This window comes from Poecilia latipinna, unplaced genomic scaffold, assembly GCF_001443285.1.
Source record: "Poecilia latipinna isolate Pla-1442-1.1 unplaced genomic scaffold, P_latipinna-1.0 Scaffold54, whole genome shotgun sequence".
In the NCBI taxonomy this organism is placed as follows: domain Eukaryota; kingdom Metazoa; phylum Chordata; class Actinopteri; order Cyprinodontiformes; family Poeciliidae; genus Poecilia; species Poecilia latipinna.
This window is the reverse complement of record NW_015112670.1, coordinates 874,682-897,588: the sequence shown is the minus strand read 5'-3', so window position 1 is coordinate 897,588 and position 22,907 is coordinate 874,682. Positions and strand designations below refer to the sequence as shown.

The following is a 22,907-nucleotide window of genomic DNA, read 5'->3' as shown; positions in this document are numbered from 1 at the left end:
GAAACCCCTCGTAGCCATTTAAGGGTGCTTAAAGACTTGCTCATGCAAAGTGCTGCCTATTTCTACAAAGTCCCTTTCGGAGCTGCAGTCTCAAGCTGAGCTTCCGCCTCCCAGAGCAGCCTGCCTCATTTTCATCAGGTTAGATGTGCTTTTGGTGCTGCTTACGTGTAAGAACACCTGTTGTCCTACGCCTGACATAATTCTTTTAATTAATAGATTATGACTCAATGAAAATGGTGAAAATCTCGTCTGTAGGCCAAATCTTGACCTTAAAAATAGTTAAATTATCACCCCGTTGTCTTGACAACTGAACATCTGCAGGTTGAGCTCATGAGACAAACTGAAGAGTTATTTACTTGAGGAATGTTTCTCTGGGATTTTTTTTTTTTTTTTTTTAGGAAGTATGGCCACTGCCCAGTTTTATTTATTTGTTTTTATGTTTTGGAGTTGAGGGAATCCATTTCTTTCACTCTAGCCATGCTGGCGCCTACAGAAATCTACTCAGACGCTGTTGGATGCTTTAAAGCAGTTGTGTGTATTGAAGTTTAGAAACAATAGCGGATCAAACAAACATTATTGATCAGTGTTATATTTTTGATAATGTATGTTCAAAGAACAACTTTTATTCTTTTTTGTTAATGATGTGACATTTATACAATAGAGTGTTTTTTTTTCCTATCTTAACACAGACATGTTTTGAATAACTCAATTTTTTTTTTCTTTAACCGATTGAAATTAAATATTGTCTTATTATAATTGAAGATTATAGAAACAAACAGATATAAATGTCCATGTTTTCACAGTTGACTTCATTTTTTTCAGTAATTGCTGAATGCCTGCAGTGTGCCCCTCGCCTCATTATAACAAGTTGCTGCTACACCGGATTAGTCAAGAGAATGTGACCTTCATTTTATTGACTGGTTCATCATTTTCTTTGCAAACAATTTTGCATTAATAACTTCACCAACAAATCCATATGACAGATTCCCTCTATCAGAACTATTGAGTTGTAGGAGTAAAATACTGTGAATCTCACAGTTAATAAGTAGTGTACCTGCATGTTTTAGTTATGAATTAGGACATGTAATTGGGGAAAGATCGAGTGTTTTGATACTGTGTATTGTTGAGAGGAAAAAAATTGTGTCTTTCATTTTCAAACTTCAGGAGATGGATACAAACTAATAATTTCCCTCCTCTGCAGTGTGCACACTCTAAAAGAGGTGGCAATTGACTCATCGTAGTTCTTCAAGAAGAAAAAAAAAACATCTTTCCTTTCATTCAAGTATAAACATTTCTTATAAAGTAGAACTCTGAAAAGCATTAAAAGTAGTATGACCGACCGCAAGGTAGGTGTAATCATTTTTCCACTGAAGTCGCTCAGGCGCCTGGAAATATATTTCATAAAAGAAGAGCTGCACATCACAGCTTTTAGGCTTTAATTGTGAACCATTCTATTATAACCCTCTTAAGGTGCCATTAGCTCTGGCACTTTCTCTGTGGTAACAAAGCAAAAATAAAGATAAAAAATACATAGAGGTTCTCAACTTTGTAAAATTGACACAGTATCTATTGAGCAGGAATCTTGGCTCGTCACACCTTGTGTTTGATCAGATGTTTCTACTAATTAACGTGTCACAATTTTTTTTTTCTCGTTAAAACATCGATGTGCTTATCAACATCTGCTTTTCTCCAGGTAGGCTCCTCTTTACTTACATTTCAGTAATGTTTGAGGAAGTGCTTAAATAAAGGTTTATACAGCCATACAGTTTAAATATAGCTGTCAGACTTGATGACATGTAATGTTTCACTGTGCAAGTATATGATGAGAGATCTATTCCCATGGAGCTGGAAGGATTTTTGCTTTTGCTTTTCTACTTTGAGGCAGTTGGTATGATATGTAACCGTGGTAACAAGGTATGTTTTTTGTTTTTTGTTTTTTTTTTACAACCAGGAGCAACAGATAAGTATCTCAAAAGCTCACATAAAGTCTCTTTGGAATATATAAAGTGTTTCTGAATTAAATTGTAGGTCTGTATGTGCAGACCTACAATCTGCTCTCTGGTGTTAAGTGTTTCTTAAGAAAATATGAGATTGTGACATTTTCAAAAACACTTGTTTTGCCACGCCCCTTTCTGTTTCTGTAGCCAACCATGTGGCTCTTGCTCTTTCTCGCCAGGATGAATATCAACAGGCGAAAAAGAGCATCTATTGCCCCTTTTCCCTCCTCCCCTCCTCCCCGGCTCCTCTCCTCTGCCCAGCAGCTGTTTCCAGCTTCTTTCACACTCAGCGCCGCGGAGAGCACATCCGCGGCTCAGCTGAAGGATGGGAGCAATCACCAGTAACGCTCACATTTAATTTTCACCTTATATAACTGGTCGGGGTCAGGGTGAGGCGATCGGCAGCGTCTGGCTCATTTCTGCCGCTCAACCAGGAGGGAGGCCGGAGCAGAAGTTCAACCAGAGCAGAAGGTAAGGCGTAATTCATGAAAAAAATAAAATAATAATTAAAAAAAAAAAAATGTTCGGGAATGCTTTTTGCAGGAATTTACTGTTCGTATATAGGCGAATAAGAGACATTCTTTTTAAAAGTTGTTGTAAGCATCTAAGTTTACTATACTTTTTAATTTAATTTCATGGTTTTAAATAGCAACAATTCACATGAATCTGCAGAAATGAATAATCAAATCAACGTAATCTGGACATATTGAAATGTAATAACATTTATTCCAGTTTTATTCTGGGTATACAATAAACTCATGCGATTTATGCCCATTATTTAAAAAGTTTCAAATTCAAGGTAGCCCAGCTTTTTGCATGGAGTGACTGTGCAACAATCCTTCCTCTTAGATATTGTGGAGAAGTTTAATTTAGTGGAAAGAAAACATTTGTAAATAAACATAAAAGCATTCATTTTGCTTTATCTCATGCAGACAACATGTTACTTTTAAGTACTGACGAATGTGTTTTATTATAACTTCACTATTTTGGATGAAAGTGCTAAAATTACATCTTAAAATAATAACTAACCCAACCTCAAATACTTGTCCCTTTTTTTTTTTTAAAGATGCAGCATCTAAATGTTTGGATTATTTTCATTTATTCATAACCTCCTGTTAATCCTGGCTCCATACTTAAAAAAATAAAGTGGTCATTATATCACAGACCAAGTACAGTGTGAAGTTTGCAGCAGAAGCTCTTGTACACTCGTCCTATCACACAAACTAAAAGCATCTGTTACCCTCTAAGACACAAGCTTCTTTATTACACATTCTTACACAGACGTTTCCATTTTTATTACTGATCTTGACTTCATTGTGATACTAGCAAGAATGTACAGTTCAAACCTGTGAAATAATTGGCATAGTGTAGTTTACAGTAATGTTTTAATGCAATCACTGTGTTCTTAGCATAAATCTTAGACTGGTGAGTTTCTTGTGCGGAAATGTTGTAGATAGATTTATTTTAATTATTTAACTCTTTCATTTTCCAATCGTCTTCGAAGTAAAGTAATGAACTAAACTATAGGTGGGGGCAAAGGTTTTTGGCAGTGGAGTGGATAGTATGTTCTACTTTCTAACTGAGTCCCAGTAGGCATGTGTACAATCTCTGTGACAAACTTGTATTATCATATGATTCACTTACAAGATAAAGGAAAGTATTACTCAGACTTTGTTGTTTTCAGCCTTCAATTAAAAACCACTCTTCAGCACTTTATCCTCTGCTGTTGACTTCTGAATGTGAGTTTCCATAACAGTCTGCTCGCATTGGGCTCACTTCAGTTGCAAGTGACTACCAAAAGCTGCAGTGTCTCTTTTTAAATAAGAGATGGAGGAGATGTGAACTTGCACGTTGAATAATAAATGCTGATGTGTGGTGTGGAGCTCTGCCTCAGGACTGGAATTTTCATGTTGTGGTTCTGTGTCGAAGTGATTCTCCTGCATGCTCATCAGTTGATTGGGAAGCCGTTTAAGCTGAGGAATTCTGGTCATTTTTGCAAGATTTTACTTGGGGAAATATTTATTACCTGCTGTTTAATTTAGTCACTTCCATTTTTATCACTTCAGGCCAGTGAATTTCACCTTTCAAGGCTTTGAGCACTTTTTCTATCACTAGGAATTATTTTCCAAGAAACAGCTACCATTTCAAATCCTCTCGGTTTCACATGGAAGGTAGAAATAAAACACACATCACATTCTGCCTTTTGTTGACCTTCTTTTCATAATTTGAGCAGAGAATGATCTCAGAATAGTATGTAGTTTTGTTCTCTGTTGCGTAATTGACAGACGCATTGCAATATATTAGAATATCATTTGAGTTAATTTATTTCACTAATTTAATTCACAACATGAAACCCTCACAATATTCATTAAATATGGCTGCTTTGACTTTCATATAAAAAAAAAAAAAAAAAAAAAAAAAAAAAAAAAAAAACGGTGCATCAACGCGAGTAGATGATAAGATTTCCCAAATCATCGCTGACTGTGGGAGCTTCACATTGGACATAAAGCAACTTAAATCCTATAAATGTCCACACTCTCTCCACACTCTGTGACCATAATTTAAAAGAAAAGTGCAACATCTACTTTCACTTAAAAAAAAGGGGACTGTAGAACACGAATCAGTAAAGGAATCTTGTTTCTTTTCGTAAGCCAGCTGAGATATCGTCTGTTAAGGAGTGGCTTAAACACAAGGAGTCTCAAAATCATAGCTCATGTCTTGAATATGTTTGTGTGTGGTGATCCCAGCTATATTCTACATCTTGTGAATCTCCCTGAAACTCTAGAATTGGCTTTTCTTTGCAAGGCTGTTGTTATGGCTGCTGGTTGTGCACACCACTTTACATCCATCTGCGTGAATACCACACCATTAACTCTGTTACATGTTCCCTGAGATTGTGTCAGCCATATCATAGCAAAACACCCATGTATTAAAAATGCTATTTTATTGTGTTGTGATTTCCTGAAAAGCTGCTTTTTTTCACTAGCTAAACAGATAAGTGAAATACATTTAGTTCAGTTGAGTATATATCTGCAGCATCAGTTCACAACAAATGTGTGAATTGGCACCGAATGTTGTCTCAGTCAATTTGTTCTAGTCATGCAGGCAGATACAGTCAATTACACACAGATTTTAGCCCTGGGGATTCATGTTTCAGACCCAGTTTAGATAAAAACCTACTATCATTAAAATCAGATAATTATAAACTTACACATTAGGTCTGCAATTGTGGGGCATTGTGACATAAAACTATTAAACGGTATGTCTTAGCGCAACAGAATTTATTGAGTTCCTTGAATGGTAGTTTGCAAGCAAAGTACATCTTGCTTTACCCACCTCATCATCCTCCTTTGACATTGTTAACCGCAAGCTCATTTTCAAGAAAAAGTTGTCAATTTTTGCTCAACTTTTTCCAGCACTTTCCTCTTTTTATATATAACCTTCTCCATGTCCACCCTTGCTCTTTCTACTTTCTACCAGTTAAAAAAATGCCCACAGTACTTACTGGTCATTGTTGGCCACAAAAAAGAAATAAGAGTTTTTTGTTGTTGTTTGTTTGTTCTTTGAAACACTTGTTTCAAGAAGTGTTTTTGAAAGAAAAACACTATATCTGATGAAAAAAAACAAAAAAAAAAACAGTGGATACGGCCGGCAGTTGTAACATAAAAGCGGCTTCCCCACCCTTGTATTGTAGTTAGACATTGATTACCAATAGTCAAATGAAACTGATTTTATGTTAAAATGGCCTGCCATACAGTGGTAGCATCTTGCTGATGACATAGCTGCAGATTGGCTCAAAAAAAAAAAAAAAAAAAAAAAAAGATGGGCCCTTTCCCTTGCGCCCCAAACGTCACACCCACCCACCGGGAAATGTCCCAATCCTCCCAATTTGCCAGTCCGGACCTACTTTAAAATATTCCAATTTGATACTAATTGGAATTCACTTTGCAATAATATTATATTAGTATTCACCTTTGTGGCCAAAATCTACTGACTGATCATTAAAAACAAAAGACCACCAAAAGAAGTTGAAGAAGCATTTTTTTTTTTTTCCTGAAATGGACAGAGCTGATTATGCAGCTGCTGAACACCATTCCCAGTGGCATTGAGCCTCATTCCTTCCTCTCAGTGAAAGGAATCAAAGATTTATAGCAAGACAGCTCATTGCTTTCATTTGAAGAACTGTGTACTCTGAAAACTTACTTCACTCTATTTGCTACTGTTTTTTTTTATTGTTGTTGTTTTGTTTTCTTTATCAGTACCAAAACCAAACAAGACTAAAATGTAATAGACCTGTCAAGAGTAACCAGGGAGGAGTAGAGCAGTGGACAAAGAGAAACATGAGGATATTTCACAGGAGGATTGAGTGATAGGAGAAAACAGGCTGGGGTACTGGGAGGATAGTTCTGTTTTAAGGGCAGATGAGGATGAGAGAAGGAAAGGTTGCTCCTTTAAAGTGATTTTGTCTGTTTAAAAAATGCAACATAGTACACAAAATCAGTTTATTTCTTTTATAATCAAGTCTGAAAGAAAGTAGTGTATTTTCTGTTTATAATTTGGTTGCATTTTTCACATTCTTAAAAAAGCTAGAGTATTATTTTCAGAATATTGGGTAGTTTTTTTTTTAGCCATATGAAATTGAATTTTCATCCAGTGCGAGGCCTTGAAAGGCCTCGAGGTGCTTCAAGGCAGTTTTCTGGACTTCACCTTGATATCTCAATTTAAATATCTCTGTTATGTTCTTGTGTGTTGTGCAAACTAAATAACGCAAAAGCCATCTTCAGATATGTTGTTTCAGTTTTACCTATTTTCAATTTTACCCATCTATTTTCACATTCTCATCAAAATCTGTGGTTTCTTATCTTTTTTCAATCGTTTAAAAAACCCATTTCCACTGTACTGTTGTACCTTTTCTAAGTCAAGAATCAGATCGTATTCATTTATGACTCAACTTCTCTCTTGTCTGCAGACACATAAAATCTGACCTTAAAAATCAAATCTCACTAAATCCATTGACATTTTGTGCTTGCAATCTCCAATAACTTTTTGCATTTCAGGATGTATGCTGGATGAGTACACTGTTAGTTAGATCTCCTCTGATGCTATTTAGTTTGCACAACACACAAGAAACATAAAACATAACGGAGATCATCAGCGACAAGCAGAGAATAATGTACATTCTTTCAAAGTTGCTGTCACACTGTTTCTTTTCTTGGCTTGTGTGTTAGCAAACCTGAAAATGCTTTTCATGAGGGTCCAAAATCAAAAGTTTTAGTGCATTTTGTGAAACATCACACATTTGAAGCATGTGTGTCATTTTTGTACGTGCCCCTATTTTGTGTTGCGCAGAACTTTTCGATCCGACTGAATTCTGTCATCAACGATTTTTGTCTCTCATAATAAATGCTAGTGTTGTAGAACTCGAGACCAGTGTTGGTCTCGGGTTAGGTGGTCTTGACTACAACACTGATGAACTCCTGTCCATCTATGACTGAAAGTTCAACACAATCCATGAGGTCAATTTCCTAGCAACTTATTAAAATAAAAAAGTAAAATAAAATCAAAGCAAATGGTTTGTGTTCTTGTCATGGCATACCCACTCCAAATACTCAGCATGCTGCATGCTTGCATGCTTGTCCAAATGACATTAACAGCAACGAGCCGTTCTGTTCAAAGAATCTTATACAGGTTGTCACTTTTCTCATTTCCTTCATTGTTTTAGCAATGTTACTGTTCCCTTCTCTGCAGAATTGTAAACTTTAATCTTAGTCTTTCTGTTCCACTTTCATTTTTGCTGTCACCTTATTGTGTCCGTTCTGGTCACAAACACATCTCAACACAGCTGGTGGTCCAACAAAGCCCTACTTCTCCAGTCTTTGAAAAACATCTCTGGTTCTTGAAAATGTGAGATAATTATATTTTTTGTTACCAAGGCAAAGTTGCAGTTCAATAATTCTTGATTTATTTCATTTTTGGTTGGAGGAAACATTTTCTTTTCTTTTCATTCTTATGGCATTTGAAGTAACAAGATATGAGCTAAATGTAGGATTTTTCTTCAGCTCTAAATTGAAAGTAAATATTTGAGGTCCCAGTTGAGCCGCTGTGGGCAAAGGATGAGCTGGTGCTGCTTGAATATTTAATTTTCTTTTTTTTTGCTCTTTGGTTGCAACATTTTGTAGCTTTTTTTTCTTGCTCCAGTTTAATGCCGAAGGGAAGCTTGTTCTTTGTTGTTTTGAATTAATTTTGAAGCAAACTGAAGTGAGAGTTTATTCACAAACATTGCTTGAAAAACAGCTTAGAAAATAAAGCTGGTAATATATTCAGCTTTCTATATATTATATAGATTATTATATATTATATATATTTCATATATTTTGTTTTCAGTAAATCTGACTGAAAACAACATGATGGTTAATGAAGTTAACAGATGATTTATCGATAATAAATCATTAATGTATCCTTCCCATCACATGAGGAGTCCAGAATTGGTCTGCAGGATTTCCAAGATTGTTTGAAAACTAGTAGATCTTAGCAGAATCTTTTGTGAGTGTGAAGGCAGTCATTATGCTACTGCACTGCTTAGCACTCACTAATACATTTCATTTTTACTTGCTGGTTTCCCACATCAGGCATCACATCTGGAACTGGATGTTTGCTTACAAGCCCTTAACATTAAAACCAGATGTTTCTTTATAAACTAAGACATAACTTTTTTGTTTTTTTTGTCACTCTCTCTGATATTAAATCAAAAATAAATATTTTGGGTCAATTAGAACTACGAGGGTTATTTCTAATCAGTCAAAAAGTTTACATACATATTCTTAATATTTGGTAGCAATGCATTTAAACTGTCTAAATAAGTATTGAAACATGCCAAATTAGCTTCAGATTAATAACTTGATGCCTCTTAATGTAGTTATTTTTACCCATTACTTACCTTTACAACATTGTGTTAACCTAAAGTGTTGCCCAAATAGCTGAAAGACTATTTTATGGTTGGACTTTTCATTAAAATTTGAAATACATATTTCCATCCAAATATCATGTCTGTTCTACTTTTTCCATTAAAGCATTAATTGTTCACTGTTCTCCATGATTCCTCAGTTGATTCTTGTTAATATAACTGAGTTATCGGTACATGAGCTAAAAGGTTCGCGGTGTGGCAGTGTGTTGATGTATTAGCTCTTCTCGTCTTGGTTTTGACTGCAAATAAACTTGGGGTAAGCAGTAAAGCTTTGTGACAATCTGAATCTTATTCATCACCTTCAGGCCGACAGCAGATTTGATAACGTGTCAGAGGTCAATTACAATTTCCTATTGGTAATAAATAAGTGATGTGCCATTTTGCATGATTTTGTAAGTTGTTGAGTCAGATGAGAGCAGTGGAAAGAGGAGAGTGGAGAAAATGTAATGTATTCCCCCAGTCATGGCTCTTTTCTGCATGTCTACTGACATTAATGGTTGCTATATAAATTTATTCACACAATTTATGTTCTTCTGTCTTCCCAGTTTCTTTTTTTTTCTGGAAATGAGACAGCAGATGTCACATAAAACTAATGTAATAGAAGTATCCTTACATCATCTTTGTCAGTGTTATTTTGAAAAAACGTGAATGGACTCCTTAAAAGTTTTTCTACTGAGCTACTTAATTTGCCCCAGTTCAAGAAAAAAAACAAAAACAAAGAAATATTCTGCATAATCCAGTTTTCTGTGTTTCATCCATCTTTTTTTTTTAAATAAATAGATACTCCTGACATGTGGATGAGCCACTTTTTGGTGTTGCTCATAAATGACCCATGCTTGCCCACAAACAGGTGTGAAGAACAGTTTCCACACCACAGCACCTGCCGTCTGACTTTTCTTTGGCTGGAGGAACCATTCAGTCCCAACTCCGCAACTCGGATGGAATTAATTCAATGTTTCCCCTGCGACTGCCGTAAAAACACGGATTAGAGCACAGCTGAGCATTACTCCCATCCTATGCCACTTTACAGGTTTCTTTCAGGCATCTGATGATAAATGAGACATCCCTGCCATCCTAAGTGACATTGGATGGACATTTTGTAATAACTAAGGCGAGAAACAAACAGTAAAAGCAAAATTGCTGTTTGAGATTTCCCAAGGGGAACTTTTTTATGCCTTTAAACATCTAAATGTTGAAGTTTTTTGTTCATAGCCTGCAAGCCAGATTTTGTAAACTAATAACACAAATTGCCATATGGTTTTTATAGTTGTTTCCATGCTACCCACATAAGTGCTAAAGGTATGGGCAGCTCTAACATCTGTTTGAGTGCCCATAAATCTGTAAAAAAAAAAAAACTATTCAGGTTTGGGAACAACATATGCTGCCTTGTTTTTCACAAAATGCTTTATTCAAGTTTATTTGTCAGGGAATGCTTTAATTGGCTACTTGGCTGCTTGAAAATGCTTGAAATTGTAAAAGCATACTATAAATGGATAAATTATTTTCATTCAATTGTTTCTCCTTATTGGTTTTTTTAAAGCACGGTGAAAAACTAGGATGTAAAATTCAATAGTTTTGAAAGAATACATATTCTTTTATTTTTTTTAGATGTCATTTCTTCTTTCTTTCCTCTCCATCATCACAATGCTGATGATGGAGAGCATGAATTAAAGAAAAAAACTTTTTTTTTTCTTTAATTCACATAAATTAGCACAAAAGAACCATAGTCATTGTGGTATCTGGGATATTAGTTGATTTGATATTTTATTTACCTACAATGCTAAGTGTGTTTTAGTATTTTTGTTAGTCTGCAGCTACATTTATTTATTTCAGTTTTTATCTTTGTTTTCTAGAAATCTAATAAAACGGTTGTTGAACAAAAACTGATGATTTTGTGCTTTTGCTGATTTCACCGACTCTGATTAGCTACTGGAGGCTTATTAAAAATCCAATTTTCTAATTAGTGAACTCACTGTAGGATGTGCTGACAATAGTTATAAGTGTGAAAGCTCTTACTGACGGAAAAAAAGACTCTCAGTTAGCGATTTTCAGAATCAGTGAAGTGTTTGACAACGAAGTCAAAGGAAGCACAAAAGCTGCAAGAAGCCTTTAGAAAGGAAACTTTTCTGCAGAGGCTTGTTGGCTATTCCCCCAGGCTGCTACTTTTAAGGAAGTGAAACTTCATCAGATAAGGATGAACACATTTCAGCAAAGTTTAACTGTTTTTTTTTCCTTTGATAATGCCAATTCTGTCTGCCATGGAACATCTAGGACTGTTTTCAGTCATTTATAAGTGTTACTGTTATGGTGTGCTCTCTATTTAGGGAAGACATACTTAATGCTATTTGTCTTTGTTTTGAAATAATTTGGAAATCCTGATTAACTACAGAGCTGTGCAACTATGAATGTTCTCCCTCACACACATTCTAATCTAATGACCTATAATTAATGAGTGATTTAAGAGATAAATGAAACTAAATCTAATTCTATTTAGTTGTGTATAATTTGTACAGATATCTTTGTCCCTTAACATGCAGGACTTTTTAATGAAGATCTTTTTTTTATTTTATTATCTATAATAAAAAACAAGTTTCATTGTTATATATAGTTCATAAAGAGAAATTGGAATTGGCCAGTCAAAGGTTTTACAAAATTCAAGATTTGAAATTTGCCTCAGAATTTTTGAACACTGCATCTCTACTGTTTTCCCATTTTCCTATTTTTTCTTCCCGTCTTCCTTTGTGACTGTTTGGGTTCATTGTTTGAACTTCTGACTTTTTGCTTTATGATTTAACTTTCATCCATCCCCTCTAAAAAGTTTCTCTCAGCTACATCTTGTGACTTGAGGAGATGATGCAATATGGTGTTAAAAATGTCTAGATTTTCAGTATATTTTACAAAGAGTGGCCGTCATAATTATTGTCTTGTTACCAGAGCCAGAGAAAAAATTGCAAGTAGCTAACAACGTTATAATGGAGTATATTTTAAAGAAATTTAAAAAAAATATGTGCCCCAGTTTTACTCAGAAATACAATATCTATTGTTTTAGCCCCACTTTTAATCACTTCAGAATAAACTAGTGAATCTCTACAATGTCTTATAAGGCTTTAGAGATTAAATGTCATTTATATTGATGTTCTTTGAGTGATGTCCTATTCAGCGCTCTCTGTGTCTTTCTGTGATGCGAGACAAAAGAGTAATCCATTGCTGGTGTTGCAGAAACCTTTGCTTTTCATCTCTGTTGTTACGAAAAGAGCTCAGTGTTTGTATTTGCTAAGAAAGACTCTTGAATGAACTCCGAGTCGTGTGAGGCCTCATGGTAATTACTTTTCTCCTCCTCTCTCTGTTTTAGCCACTTTCCTTTTCATCATGTTCACCAAAGCGAAGTTATGACTTTATTCAACGAGTCCGAAGAGGCCACCTCTCCCCCCGCTCCCCTCTCCTCCCTTAGGAACAATTTCTCAGCCTTTTTCACACCTGACGCCTCTTATTCCCCTGCATCCTATCCCACCTCCTCCTCCTCTTCCTCCCTGCTGACATCCTCCAACTGCACCGACTCTTCAACGTCTTCCTCACCACCGTACAACTTCTACGCTGTGCTGTTAGTCCTTCTAATCTTTTGTGTGGTGTTTGGCAATGTGCTGGTGTGTGTGGCTGTGTCTCGGGAGCGTGCCCTGCAGACCACCACCAACTACCTCATTGTCTCCCTGGCCGTGTCCGATCTGCTGCTGGCAACCCTCGTCATGCCTTGGGGTGTTTACCTGGAGGTAATGTATAAATATGCACAACTTTGTTTTTCAAACAAACTAAATGGAAAAAAAAATTCTCTGACCCAGAGTGGAACAAAACTGGACAAAACTAAGTTCAATTTTATTTTTTTATTTTTGTTGGTGGAGGAAATGTAAAACAAATGAAAGTTTATATATTTTAAAACAGCAGTGATATATTCTGTCGCACTGCTAAAGTTTTCAATTGCAAAGCACTGTCTCCCCAATGTGAGAGGAGGAAAAAACATGAAGTTGACCTATTTAGATCATGTCTATTGAGGTAGTGAAGAGGCAGTGATACTTTTGTGGGACACTGTACATAATCAGCAGAAACTTAATTGACTTATTAAGTCACAATCGAGTAAAACAATAAGTTGATTATCATTCGTTTCAGGTCACAAGATATTTTCATTAACCTCAGGTTTCCATGTGAATCAGTGGATAAGATAAGCCGAAAGAAATGATGTTGGAAAATGGATGATTTGCTTAAATCTGTCTTAGTGGCCCAAAATATAACAAGATCCTGCAGTTTCATTAGGCATTCTAAAATAACATACTCATCTGTTATTAGTTTGCCTAATTAATTTATAATGATATTTATCAAATATGTAAATTAACCGTTCATCCCGTTGCAATGCCCATGCAATGTTTGAAAAGTGCTAAAGCGAATCTCTTTGGGCTTACAGTCAGACAAAGAAAGAAGAAGCTATTAGAAACATGATAATTAAAGTTTTATTTTATTCTTCTGCTGCTTATTCAGACATAATTGACTTGCATCATGCTTGAGTTACAAGAACAATTGTTTTGCTTGTTTTATAATTAAACTGTCCTTGTGAGATTAAAGGGAACGACTGAGCCATAACTTTAATCTATTTTTGTGTTCCTGGAGGTGGTTGGGGAGTGGCGCTTCAGTCTAATCCACTGTGACATCCTGCTCACTCTGGACGTCATGATGTGCACCGCCAGCATCCTCAACCTGTGCGCCATCAGCATCGACAGGTGGGGTTCCTCTTTTTTTTTTTTCTTTTTTTTTTATCCCAAAGGTGAACCCAACATGACGCAAGGAAGGCAAGTGAAGAATACGTAAGTTTTCTACCAAAATCAAAGGCACCCTAGAAACAGGAAACCCAGGAATAAAAAGAGAAATGAGTAGAAAACAGGGTCAGGTAGTTATTGACCTTGCAATGAGCATCAGAGAAAATAACAGAGACAACAAAGGAGTCTGTCTGTTGGAGAGTGTGATTACAGGAACAGAAGATGTGCTGAAATGGCAGTCAGAGGGAAGATCAGAGAAGACTAGCACTTAAGAACAGCCAGCAGAGAAATCAAACTCAAGAAAGCTGAACAATAATGGAGAGAAAACATTTTTTCAACAAAATAACATCCTCTCAGGCTAACACTGCAAAAATGAGGAAAAATAGCATAATCCCTTTTTTATTGTATAGCCTATTTTAACAACTATGCACATTTGTAATATCCGCTCATTTTTCTTTTTATCTTATTTTACGTGCCTTATCAGAATATATTTTTATTGAATTATATTTCATGCTTTGTGTTCAAAATCTAGTTTTTAAAAATATCCTTATATCTTAAAATTCACTGATTATAAAATTTTAAAAAATGCAATAATTGTTTTCCTCTGGGAAACTACAAGCCATGAAACAAAACTGATAAGAAATGAATCATAAAATAAACTGTTCCTGTCAAATTGCTATCAGCAGCATAGTAAAGACATTTGTTATTTTGTTAAATATATAGTTTACATGTTGTTTTTGAAGCTATTCCAAAAGGTATATATGGTTGTCTTGTCTGGCCTGTTTTGTTGAATAATTAAATAAAGTGTCTTGAAGTTGTGCAAAATTAGACGTGTCAAAAAGCTGGAATGATGACAGATATTTGTCTAAGGGAGAACACCTGCTTGATCATTTGTTTTTATTTTATCATCCAACTACCACTGAGCAGCAGGACAAAAGGCCCTGTGTAACGTCATCATTTATGTGTCCAGCAGGTTGGAGACTGTGGTTTTATGTCCCCAACGTCCTCCTCAGTCACCTGTGATCTTGGCAGCTTTTTTAAGGCCCATAAAAACACATTTAATGATTTGATCTTCCACTTGATGCGCTCGTCCTGCGTCCTGAGGGAGGTGACCAGACACCCAGCGGGCAAACCGTCTACAGCTGTGTCCTCATTTTTCAAACCGGCATATTGAGGTTGCTCTAGTTTACACACGCAGTCTGGTATGTTAACCTAGGACAAAGTCTTTAGTCAGGCTTGAGGGTGCAAAAGACAAAAACAACTAAAGAAGCAACTAAGGTTAATCCTAGATATTTGACTTCTGGCTGTGCTTCACATAAAAAATAAAAAAGATTGTGCTTATGTATTTTTTGTGTTTTACCCATCAATATTTTATTTTTTTCTTTGCATGTATACACTTTGCTTATCCATAAAATAATTTTTAAAGTATTTATGACCTCTTTCTTTCATGCAACTACAAACTTTAACTTTTGTTGTGGAGAGATAAAAACAAAAAGGGACTTTTTGTCATGCAGAATATTGTGTGCAGACAACAACTTCCTGTATGTCATTCTAAGCACACAGTCCACCAGGGGAAGCATATGTGTGAAATAAAAAAGCTTGAGGATGCTTTTCTTGTGCAGGGAGAAAAATAATTTACAGAATTGATGGTAAGATGGATGGAGATCATTACAGGGAAATTCTGGCAGAAAACCTGAAAGAGGCTGTAAAAGTCTCGAGACCACTATTTACTAAATGTTTCAAAAGTCAATAATGTAGTCTTCCTTCATGCAAAAGAAATGAATCAAAACAACCAAATAATGAATTAAACTCCCTTATCAGGTTTGTACTAATTTATGAAGTTTTATTGCTGAGGGGATTAGAAGAGATTAGAAGCAGCCTAGTGACTGAAGGCAGTTGCAGAAATCAAAGAACAACAAAAGAGAAAATCCTGTCTCTGATGAGGTCCATATGATCCTGACTTCAAACTGCCATCATCTGCAAAGACTTCTCAGCATTCATTTAAAATGTAATAAAACAACTTTACCCTTAGAAGTAGATCAATAAAATAATAATAATAATAATACATAGCTGCAGATAAAGCTCTACATTGTGATTTGACATTGTTTGCAATGGCTGAATCCTTTTTATGAGGACTTGTTTGTAAGAATCTGAACTGCTCCAGGCTCACCATCTGATTATACGTTGCAGGCTTTGAAGCCTGAATTAACTTTTATGTAATGGATGCTGTGCAGAATCTACTCACGTTTTAACAGCTTCTGCTTACTTCTTGTCTGTGACCTTCCGGGTGCCGCCGAGACTTGAGCTGCTCACTTAAAGCCACCAACAGCGGCAGGCAACTTCAATTGCTTTTGACAGCCATGTGTTTTGTGTCCTTGTAGCTGCGAAACAAGAAGTGACAGCTTTTGTCTGTTTGAGAAACAAACCGGGATTTGATTGTCATGCTTTTTCTACTTTAAAATATGTGAGAACATGGCTGTGGGATAACTAGCTCACTGGATTTATCAGAGATTGTTTGTTCTGTATTGACGTGTTTGTTCCGAAGCATGCCTAGTGGGTGTGAGTGGCATGCTAATGTGACACCTGTGGTGTTTTTTTTTAATACTTGTGCATGTGTGTTGTTGCAGATACACAGCAGTAGCCATGCCACTGCTCTACAACACCAGATACAGCTCCAGGAGGCGGGTGGCTGTGATGATCACCGTGGTGTGGTTTCTCTCTTTTGCCATCTCCTGCCCTTTGTTGTTTGGACTGAACAATACAGGTGAAAGTATATTTTAGACACTCCTCTGACATTACTGCAATCAGCCGTAATGTGGTGGTCAAAAGAATCACACCTATTAAGGCCATAAAAGTAGCACAATGAAACTTTGTTGTGAAAAAATATGATCTTTTAGGGGTTGTGTTATGCACCAATGTTCCTGTATCTGACATATTTTGACATAATCAATGGTTGTTTTTTATTAATTTACCCTTAGCATATCTCATTTCAGAGTAAGATGACGTAGTTAGTTGTCTGCTGTGTGTCTTTTTTTTTTTTTTTTTAGATAAGGCTGTTGAGCAAAGATTGTGTTGTCATTGTGCAGGATGGTTTTTATTCTTTTATTCTAAAGTGACTGATCAAAATACGTTATTATATCTAAAATTTTCAATCTCCATATATTGTGCTCCATTGTTTGTATGGATTCAGAGTTTGGTTTCCAGACAATTCTTGCGAGACAAAAAGCAATGAGAGAAACAACTTTGAGACATTGTGTCACTTCCAGCCCAGGTTGTGACAAAATGAAGTTTGTTTTATTAAATGATGCTAGAAATGTTCTCATCTATTTGCAGGAGGGCGCTAAAACCTCCAGAGATTTTCAGTCAAAATGTTCACACTTTTTTGTCATCTGACAGCAATACTGCTGTACAGCTGTTTCACACATCTGGGAACATTAGCCAGCACTCAAATTACTTTATGCTTAAACTCTTGCATTGGCAAAATAATTTGTTCACATTGAGTTTGTAACAGAAGACGATACTTTGTAAAGTGATTAGACACTTGGCAGCTGGAGTGGTGGGGCTCATCAGTCAACCTCTGTGCTGATAAAGGCTTCTGCGGCGGGGGGTGGGCCAAAGCTTTGAAAGTGTTCAGATTGAGTTTAAAGAAAGGGCTTCAGGCTGAACGAGAATCACAGAGTAATGTGAGAGCTTACTTCCAACAAGCCAGCACAGCAGGACTGAATGATGCAAGTCAAACTGCGAAAAAGCATCTCTCTCCTCACAGCTACGTGTTGCCCGTACATTACGACACACAGCTTGAGATGTTTCTCATTCGCTTCTGCTGACAGTATTAGTGATTGAGTTACATCACTGGCACCCTTTAAATACAAGCAGTGTTTTTATAGATGTTTTTGACGAAACTTAGATTAGTAAAATGCAAAGGGTGTTGAATAATTAAATTGAAACTAATGATGGCTTCAAACGGTGGGATTGAATGGGTTAGGGACCTGTACGGAAAATATTAACTTCTGCCATGTCTTTTTTTTTCTCATAACAAGTGATGTAAATAACACCTTTATTCAAAATGGATAAAACAGTCGGAACACAATAAAAGCTACAACAAACAGGTGACTGAATCTGTCTGTTTGTAGTGCATTTAAAAGAGATGATGAAAGTCATCTTATCTGATTGTCATGTATTATTATTATTATTATTATTATTATTATTATTATTATCTCATAGCTGTTGCTGATAATTAGAAAAGAATAACCAACAGCAAATTAATATGATATCAAAGTTGGAACCCAGAAAAACATGATATTTTTTTTTATTTCATTACATTTGAGGGGGAATTTTTAAGCATCTAAATTTGTCAGTCTAGTTGTCTGAAGGTGATTAAACTGGCTTGCACTTTATAAAACTGTTTTTATAATATTTCATATGTGAACTCAGAGAATGGTTATTCTCTGAGCATAATGTGTAGTGTACATTTTGCATGCTTTGAAAGCTGTTTGTGATGCCGTTTAATAACAACCAGAAAGCTTTTGAATTCTGTGTGAAATCAGGGCTTATTTTGGTGCATGACATTAAAATAATCATGTATGTGCGTCTAATAATTTATTCTAATTTTGATGCAATATCTGGCCCCTTGATTGCTTGAGTTGCGTATTTTGAAAAGCTAATACTTGCGTTTTCTTGGTTGTCTTTCCTGCATCAGCCAGCCGGGAAGGCACCACATGCAGCTTCGCAGACCCGGCGTTCGTAGTCTACTCCTCCGTCGCATCTTTCTATGTGCCATTTATCGTAACACTGTTGGTGTACGCCCAGATCTGCGTGGTGCTGCGTAAGCGTGGCAGACGCACTGCCCCACCGCGCAAACACGGCCTGCTGACACAAGGTGGTCCTGGAGCAGCAGAGAGTCGACAGCGGAAGGTGAACGTCTCAGTTTTGCTGGAACTTCACTATTTCCTTATTGTTTTAATTTGTTCGGGCTGACATTTACAGTAAACATCCATGAAACCTAAAACCCCGTACACTTTATTACAAATCTGCCTTAGATATGTTTAATAAGCTAAATAAGTAAAGACTAATTCATTTGTTTCAGTAGATTTAAGTAAATAATTGTCCAAAATAATTATTCTACACATTTGAAAATGTAGCGTAACATACTAATGGCCAGTAAAGCCAGGCTGCAGAAAAATGCATTTGCGCCTGCTCAGTCGTTGTTGAAAATTTTGTATAAATCAAACTAATATTTTATTTGTAACTGTTAAGATTAAGTGTACGTAGTGTATATAATGAGACTTGTTCTCCGGTTCATTAATTTAATCATTAAAAATCACTATGCTCGTACTTACACATTATTGCACAAACTGTGTCTCCGTGTTGCATAACACTCTCACGCCATCACACACTGTGTATTGCGTTTTAATAAACTCTCTCTGTATTGTATTGATTTTAGTTTTTGTTTGAAAAAAAGGAGTCATAAATCTGCTCTATGTCTTCAGCTGAGGTGACGGGGGGTAGAAATGGTCGACTGCACTAAATTAAAACTGATTATACTGACAACTTCCCTTTACCATTTTCCTGCTACGCAGCAGCAACATCGGTTTTCAAGAAGGAGAAAAACAATGTCAAATTTTAATATTGTTCCATTAGAAAACAATGTGTTGTTATTGATTTAATAACGGTGGAACAGCCACTGCTGTCTAGAAAATTCCTCTCAAGTTTTTTTTTTTGTTTATTTTTTCCAAAGGTTGTGTTTCAGTTTAATAAAAAAAGAGGTTACTTGTGAGGTTAGGGTAGCTATTGATTGAAAATTAAAATTAAATTCAAAAGCCACTTGAAGTGTCATGCAAAGCTGTTGCACTTTGTTGTTTTATTTGCATTGAGTGTGAGGGTCTTTTTTAGATCTTCACTCTTTTCACTTATTGAATTTCCTGTTTCCTTCCCGTCTCAGAATAAGTGCACACAACCAGAAGATGTGAAACTGTGTACCCTGATCCTTAGGCCTGCCACTGCAGGTCCTCAACGAAAGAAAGTGGTGAGCAACCTAAACAAGCTCTCCATCTAAACAATGTGAATATTTTTTTCTCTATATTTTCGGCTCTCTTTCCATTGAGTCTCCTGGCTCTGCTGTGAATTCCTGCTTTGTTATTTGATTATTAACACATACCATGCTGCTAATAATTTAACATTTTGTTTCTTCTCAAATCTGCATCTTTTTTTGTCCCCCAAAGCGTGCCTTCCTCACCTCCCTCCTTCTTCCCTCTCTATGCATCAGACCCTCGTGAAGGAGTCTGTGGTTCATCCCCTCGAAGTGGAGCCGGGTCGGTTCCTACCACAGACGGAGCAGAATCCACCGCCTCCCAACGCTCCACAGCCTTCCAATCATTCACTGCAGTCTAAGATCTCACTCTCCATCGCGGTAGGACCGGCCCCAGCTCTTCCCTCAACCGTGGCGCGATCCGCTCTGACGCCCCGTCCCCCCACCCTCGAGGATGGCATGAGGGGCCGAGAGGGGTGGAGGGAGCGCAGCGGAGGCAGAGAGAAATGGGGCACCACCAAGGAAAGGGTGAGAGGAAGGCTCTCACAGCAGAAGGAGCGGAAGGCAACACAGATGCTGGCTATTGTGCTGGGTGAGGAGGAAGAAGAACAGACTAATTGATCAGATGTTCACATAGAATTAGTGGCTCTTTAGACTGCCTCACTGTTATGGAGATTAAGTATAAATAAAATCTATCCTTTGATTTGGGCCGAACAGGCTTATATTTTAAACAATTCTATTTTTTTTAGCTCCATTTATAGTTTGTTTCTTGTCAAAGCTTTTCGTTTAGCATTAACCTGCAAGTATCACATTTTAGCTTAAGGCAGAAACTGCTTTTATACTAAATTGCATTCTGCTTTCTTACAACCTTGCGTGTTTTATATTTTATGGATAGATACATCTCTCAAAATAGAACCGGTGAGGTTGTCTGTTGCTCCGTTAGTTTTGTGACACTGGAATAATAAAATGTAGAAATGTGAATGTTGTTTCATTACTCAGATTCCTGTACGAGTTGCTGTGCAAGCTAAACACACATAGGCGGGCTGACAGCTGCATTAGGCGAAATGTATCTTTTTATTGCACACAATTTACATTCAACATAGCGGAACGTATCCCATGGTGTTTATGGTGCAATCTTGTAGATGGTCAAGGTCTGCCGGCAGCAGACCACATGTTCCACCTCATCCCAAACATTTTAAATCCCCAAAGTAGCCAGTGAGAGATGTAAAACCTGGCCTTACATCTCCCGTTTCTGGAGAAACAGCTGGAATGAAAGAATAAATAGAGTTTGATGGATTGTGACTTGGATTAAACTGGAATGTGCCAGTTTATACGACTGGACTGTGTTGGGAAGAATTTTAATAATTACAGCTGAATTTAGACCTGTTTAGACTTTCCATAATTGCATATAAATTGAACCAAAGAATCTCATGAAATGACTGAATTTAATTTGTTACCAAGAAACTACATTGTCACAATGCATGTAATTATGACATTCACACATGTAATCAGTGTTGTCTATCTGTATCCAAGGTGTGTTCATCATCTGCTGGCTGCCTTTCTTCCTGACCCATGTGCTAAAGGCCCACTGCAGGAGCTGCTGCATCTCACCTTCTCTGTACAGTGCCGTCACCTGGCTTGGATATCTCAATAGTGCTGTAAACCCTGTCATCTACACAACTTTCAACATTGAATTTCGCAAAGCCTTCATCAAGATCCTGCACTGCTAGCCAAGATTAAAAATGCATCAGTTGTCAAAGTAAATAAATAAGAAAACACGTTGTGGGACTTGGGAAGAGATTGCAAAGATAAAAATATTCTGTGACAGTTTGATTCTGAGAGGAACTGAGACTATAATCTGTGTGACTTGGAGTCATAGTGATAAAGATTTTTTTGGAAGGATTGAAAGGCCTCAGACAATATACTAAGCCACAGAGAGAAAACGATGTCTATGAAGCCAACGACGGCAGGCACCAAATATCCTTCAAAAGTAGTTTGTGACAAGTGGAAGACAGCAACGAGAAAAATAACAAAGGTGGAGATATGTACAGTGAGACAAATACTGTGCAATGTGTCTATTTTCTGTAAAGGGGAATACGCTCAGACAGGTGATCATACTTCATCATTCTGACTCAGATTCCACATTTATGGCTTTCAGTGCAACAGCACTGTTTCCTGAGTGCTCAAACCTTTGATTTGTATTTGACTGGTTCTGCTACATTCACTTGTGATCTCAACAAACCTTCTCTCAATGTGTTTGCATGTGCTGGCATTTCTCACATGACAGGAGCAAATGAAATGCACAAGAAAAAGGAAATGAAATCCTCCAAATTTGGTTTTGTTTAATTTTGTATTGATGAACCTATACTTCCATTTAATAAATATGTGCTGTCAGTAACTGTTTTTAATCCCAACCCTACTTCACTGCATAAATTGTGCCATCTATAATTTCAATAGATTTTGTGTTGAACATTGTGTAAATAAATATTATCAATCATTTGTCTCATCTCTTTCAGCTTTGCTATGGAGGAGAAAAAAACCCTTAGCCAAAATGAACCAAGTTATTCTTTGCTCCTTTTTCCTTCCATATGTACATGGGAGGTTTCTGCACCTCCACCATCACTTTCAACATCACTGTGGAGGAGAAAACATCCTCACTGCTTTCATCAGCTTACCAGCTGCATCAAGTGATGTAATTTTACACCATTGTGGGTGTCCTTTTTAAAAAAAAATCATTTTAACTTTTAGTGATTTGAATGTCTCCACCTATTTTGATGATGGCAGCTGATGTGAATCGTTCACACAAAATCTGTGTATGTGTGTTTTTTACTGATCACTGTTAGCTGATCAAACTGTGGCTCTGAAATTGTGAAGTTGTTTCCATAAGTCTTGCTGGAATAATTGTAAAATTTTGCTTGACACCACAAGACCTCTGCTTGTGCTTTTTCCTTCCCCCCTTCACCATTTATGTGTGCATGCATACATGAAACATCATTAAGTCTCTTTGCAATGCACAGAACATCTTAGCAACTAAAAAATACTAGTTTATGGGTTTATTCAAATGTACATCCATTAAAAACGGGCAAAATAAGTTTTTATTGTTTTGGCCGCCTAGA

At 36.6% G+C, this 22,907-nt stretch overlaps 1 protein-coding gene across 1 annotated transcript; it reads left to right on the top strand.

The window, feature by feature from the left end:
* The first annotated feature begins 1,730 nt into the window (after positions 1 to 1,730).
* On the top strand, positions 1,731 to 22,715 carry drd2l (dopamine receptor D2 like). The gene is made up of 8 exons (XM_015053598.1): positions 1,731 to 2,468; positions 12,314 to 12,728; positions 13,618 to 13,727; positions 16,391 to 16,527; positions 18,463 to 18,677; positions 19,705 to 19,788; positions 20,029 to 20,383; positions 21,325 to 22,715. The coding sequence occupies exons 2-8, from the start codon at positions 12,351 to 12,353 to the stop codon at positions 21,519 to 21,521; spliced, it is 1,476 nt and encodes a 491-aa protein (XP_014909084.1). The 5' UTR covers positions 1,731 to 2,468; positions 12,314 to 12,350; the 3' UTR covers positions 21,522 to 22,715.
* The last annotated feature ends 192 nt before the right edge of the window (positions 22,716 to 22,907 follow it).